The sequence below is a fragment of the Brachionichthys hirsutus genome, chromosome 12, assembly GCF_040956055.1.
Source record: "Brachionichthys hirsutus isolate HB-005 chromosome 12, CSIRO-AGI_Bhir_v1, whole genome shotgun sequence".
NCBI classification, from domain to species: Eukaryota; Metazoa; Chordata; class Actinopteri; order Lophiiformes; family Brachionichthyidae; genus Brachionichthys; species Brachionichthys hirsutus.
Window position 1 is genome coordinate 8621714 of NC_090908.1, and position 5211 is coordinate 8626924.

General features: G+C 40.0%; 1 protein-coding gene across 1 annotated transcript; it reads right to left on the reverse strand.

Annotated features, from left to right (window-relative positions):
* Positions 1-3197: 3197 nt before the first annotated feature.
* cxcr4b (chemokine (C-X-C motif), receptor 4b) lies at positions 3198-4639 on the reverse strand. The gene has a single exon (XM_068746114.1). The coding sequence runs from the start codon at positions 4622-4624 to the stop codon at positions 3692-3694; it is 933 nt and encodes a 310-aa protein (XP_068602215.1). The 5' UTR covers positions 4625-4639; the 3' UTR covers positions 3198-3691.
* Positions 4640-5211: the final 572 nt, after the last annotated feature.

Consider the following 5211-nt stretch of genomic DNA (forward strand, 5'->3'; position numbering starts at 1 on the left):
TTTGTTTAATTATTAAAGTAATTCTTAAAATCAAGTGACATGATTTCCTAATCCTCTTTGAGATTAATTTCAATTCAGTATTTGAAAAGCATTTCATGTAAAAGTTATATCCCATCCATTTCACAGATTTTGTGTGAATATGTGCTTATTGAAACAACAAGGAACAACATACTAAAAGTCGAGAAATAATAAAAAATAAAAATAAAGATACCCGATTAGACCTTTCCACAAATAAAGACATTCTTTATTAACCAGTCAGTAATAATTTCAAGCATAAAAGGGGCTCTTGCACACAAAGGTGGGGAGTGGTTCACCACTTTCTGAAAATATGTGAGGGCAAACAGTCGACCAGTTTTATGACATTTGTTTATCAATAAGCAATTAAAATAAATGTGAGGATTTATCCATCTACATTCTGAAATGTTTTACCAAACATGGAGCAATATTTGCAAGTATAGGGTGAGAGAAAAAAGTATATATATTTGGAAATTGTGGATGCCATGTCTTCTGGATTAAAAAAAATAAAGGACCATAAGGAATGTTACCAGCTCAAAAAAGAAAATTACGTTTATACTTTGTTCAAGCACAACTTCAAAGCAAAACAGTCCATTAGCCTGCCTGGAGTCTAGACCTGGCCCCTGTTGAAAATGTATGGCACAATATGAAGTGCAAAATATAAGGGTCATTCCCAACCCAAAAACTGCTAAATTAAACCATCCAGTCAATCCTGCGTCGTTTGCGTAGTTCTGTAATCAGGTATTGAATGTCTGGCAGCACTCTTTCCCCTTTTGACGTCACTACGGGGGGACGTTCAGTATGCACTCTCCCTGTGTCTACGCTCATGCACTCGTGCACCTGTGGCTTGTGCATGAGTGGATAAAGTTTATTTTTGGTGGCAATCTTCCAGCGAAAATTGGCAAAATATTTTAGTGTGTGCTAAAAAGTCACCTCATATGATTATATTTCATATGAGTATCTGAACTGTGTTAACTTGTGGAAAAAGAGTATAATATATGATCTTTAAGAGATATCATGAAGTCACACAATCATGAAGTCACCCAGTTTGATATTTGAACAACATTAAAAAAACAGTATACCGGTAGACATATCTTGATTATTATTTATTTCTTAAATATTGAGAAAAAAAAAATACGTGCATAAATTATTGAAAGTCAACATACGTTTATAAAGATCATACACAATAAAATGTACAGCTTATAACAACGCTACAATATAATCACCACGTTTGGGCTTTATAATGCCTCCTTAAGAATACAAAGAGTGACGCTCCGTGAAATTACTTTCACACTATGGTTTGAGTTCACCAAGCACATCGAGGTATCCACTGACCTTTGCAGGGAGTGATGTTGGGGGGGGTCATCAAAGCATTTCACAGGTTGTTGACCACAGAAGCTCCTGATGCAGGAAACAGCCTTCCCGCTTTTCAAGCATAACAATGTAATAATTAATGGAGCAGATCTCTGCTCAAAGGGAACTCCTATATTCCCTTCAGCTCATGTCTGTAATATTTATTTAAAGTAAATCTCCACACTATTTGGTTCTGTTCTGACACCATCACTCTTAAAATGAATTTATCTCAGTAGCTAGTAATCTTTAAAACCTGGGTGAACAATGCCGATGAATCACCACTAGAATATTTCCTGTTCATTTCAACAACTTTGGCCTTCAACCCATAAAGCAAACAAGAAGCAGGAAGACGATATTGATGTTAAGCAAGTGTTGGAAGCAACAATAGAACAAAATTAATATTGTATTAGAGAAGCCTTCTTGAGCTTTCGTGATACAGAAATTACAGAAGCAACATTTTGATGTTGCTCAGCACTGAAAGAACAAAACATGTAATTAATTATTCATTTTAAGAGCACCATTTAGAATCCACAGGTTAAATCCCAGTGGGGAAATGAACACTCTTTGTGCACTCAAGTGGTAAATTCCGATGACAGCATTGTCTGTTGTTCTGTAATGGTGCTAAAGTATTTATGACATGGGATTAAATTGCACCCATGGGAGCCAAATATTCTGGAAAATCCATGAAACAAATCATGTAAAAATGTCATAAAATCTCATGAACCATGATGTTGAGGTAAAAGCATGCTCATCTCATTGACTATTGTTTCCAGCCTCTGTTAAATCATGTTAGGATTTAATCAGTAGATGATGACATTTATACTTAGTTGACCAAAATGTGCAAGTGCAGTTCTGTATTTTGGATAGCTGATGAGATCGCGGAGGCTCATGGCAACTATTGCCGATGAAGCAGATTCTGAGGATTTCTCTGAACTCAGTGAAGTGTTAACACATTTGTTCCTGCACAGTCTGAGGTAGCAGCAAAGCTCTTATGCTAATTCAGAATTATCTAGGAGCATTTCCAACTAAAGAAAGAACCTCTTGTTTTAGCCTGTTTGACTGTGAAAGACCGGAGACCCAAAATATCTGCTAAATTTGTGCTTTCGTGTCGGAACTTCACACCTTTTTTTTTTTATATGTAAAGAAATGGAAATTGGGCTCTTTTGGAGACTTTGACTTGATGCCAACTTTACATTACACAATGGCCATCTAATGACTCCATTGTCATTGGCATCTATTGTTAACAGCTTTCTCTGGTTTCTGACTCGACCCATCCAACTAGATTAAATCCCTTGTATGTATTTTATGAGGAAGAATCCACAGACAGTAGATTTATGACCAATTTATTTTCAACAAAGACTGTGACCCAGTTTGAATCATCAAAATATATAGCCGGTGTTCTGAACAAGTGTATTTTTTGTTCTGTGAGTTGACCCGGTGACCGACTTTATGAGGTGAATGAGGATAATACCAGTTTACAAGCCAAACACTATAGAGGCTGTATATCTGGAAAACTGAAAAGAAGTGAAAGGAGAGCTTAACATGCTGTTTTCTTTTTGAAAGAGCCACATGGGGGCTAATTTTAACCAAAGACTTAAGCTTTTGTGTCACGACTGCTTTAGATGTAAAGGTGCACAGATGTTCCTCCAATTACAGGGCCAGACTGCTCAGTCCTTCTGCTTTTTTAGACAGATCAGTTGGAAACATTTGTGGTCAGAGACAACTCACCCCCCCCCCCCCCCCCCCCCCCCCAAACCCTGAGGAGAAAGATAGGGTGGGGGGGGATGGGGCAATGTTACTTAAAAACAGAACACACAGTCATTAGGAGAGGATTTGGTTTTTTTATTTTTACATTCAAACGAAATGGTAACAACAAAAGCAGCATGCAGTCTCATTACTTACAAAAAAAAAAAAAACTTCCAGTGTGGACGACAACAATAAATAACAGCTTTCAGATAATCACACAATTTAAGTGCAAATACACAAATGCCACAAACTATATACAGCTTTCAAGACCGGCCAACAATCATGCATGCCTGAGTTGTGATACAGCAACATGAATCATAAAGATGAAGGGAAAGTGGATCTTGATCGTTAAAATGAAAACGAAGCACTGCCTGAGAACGCAATGGGCTTTGAGGTGTAAAAACAAACACACTTAAAGCAATAAAAACCCACACAGCACAGGCAAACAATTTGAAATGCAAAAAAACAAAACTTTTTTTTTTTTTACAACTGTACAAAATGTAGTAAGTTCTTTCAAAGTTTAGTTTCCTTCTCCCTCGAGAGAAGCAAGGCACAAGGTCTAGCGTTGCCTCGTTTGTTAACTTGACAAAACACTTGACGAATCACATTCCGTCGAAATGGATGAAATTGGCCCGCGCTTTTTTGTCATGAGAGTCGCTTTCTGACTTGACCTGCTGGTGACTGCCAGAGCACTCCGAGCTGACTCCTTAAATTTAACTCCCAGGAAAGCATAGAGGATGGGGTTGAGACAGCAGTGAAAATAGGCCAGGGCTTCAGTGATACAAATCCACTTGTCCACCGCTTGCTGCAGCTCACAAGAGGAGGAGATCACATTTAGTCTCATGAGGTTGTCCAAAAAGATGCCAATGCAGTATGGCAGCCAGCAGGTGAAGAAGCACAGAATGAGGATAACTGTGGTCTTCAAAGCTTTTTTCTTCAGTGCCTGGCCTTTGACACCTTTGGAAAGCTTGACGATGATGACGCAATAGCAAATAAGAATGACCAAACCAGGCAGTATGAAGCCCACCAGGATGTGTTGGAAGTTGAAAGCGACTGTCCATATGACACTGCTTTCCTGTGGAAAGATGCGCTGGCAGATGGCCTTGGAGTCATCGCTGTCCATGCTTTCATCAAGGAAAAGGAAGTTTGAAGACGATGTGCTCTGCTGCCTCGCAAACACCAGGTCCGGGATAGTCAGCACAGCTGCAGGCAGCCACACACCCAAATAGATCACTTTGCTCGCAAGGAGCTTTCTTGTGGCTTGGCTGTTGGTCGCTCGCACGACTGCCAAGTACCTGTCTAGGCTGATGAAGGCCAGGATCAGGACGCTGCTGTACAGGTTGATTGTGTAGATCACGTGCACCGACACGCAGAGGAAACCTCCAAAGTACCAACTGCTCGCCGCATCCACAGCCCAGAAGGGCAGTGTGAGGACAAGCAGGAGGTCAGCCACGGAGAGGTGGAGCCGGTACTTGTCCGTCATCGTTTTGACCTTTTTCTGGTAGCCCATGACAACGATGACAATTCCATTGCCAATGATTCCCAGAAAGAATATCGTTCCATAAACGACAGGTAGAAAGATCTTCTTAAAGTCATCGCTGAACGCCGCACCACATGGCTCCTGGTAGTCCAGGTCGAAGTCTCCGGACTCGTCTGACGTGTTGTCAGTGGTGTTGTCCAAGATGAACTGAAAAGAGGAGACAATTACAGCGTTAGAAAAAGAGGATGCAAACTTCAGAGTTATCTACATTTTAAAAAAATTATAAAAAATTATTTTTTGCATTTAAATGTAAAAGTTAATATTTGTTTTACTTTCAAGAAAATGTTAAATATATATATATTATTTTTTTTTACACTGAATTTAAAAATAGTCCTTAAGATAACGTTGTGACTTACATGCATAACGATGGGAGTAAACAGATAAAATGATCCTAAGCGGCTCGGTGCGTGAAGTCAGGACCAACGCGTGTTTGTCTGTGACCAAGTCGATCTCGTTAACGACGCTGTGAGCAAATAAATACGCCTGTGGTCGTGGCCTCGGCCCCCCGGGGGCGGGGGGGGGGGGCGGGGGGGGCGGAATAACACGATGCTCTCCTC

Coding starts and splice junctions, on each gene's coding strand:
- cxcr4b (XM_068746114.1), bottom strand. CDS start 4,624: ATGGGCTACCAGAAAAAGGTCAAAACGATGACGGACAAGTACCGGCTC.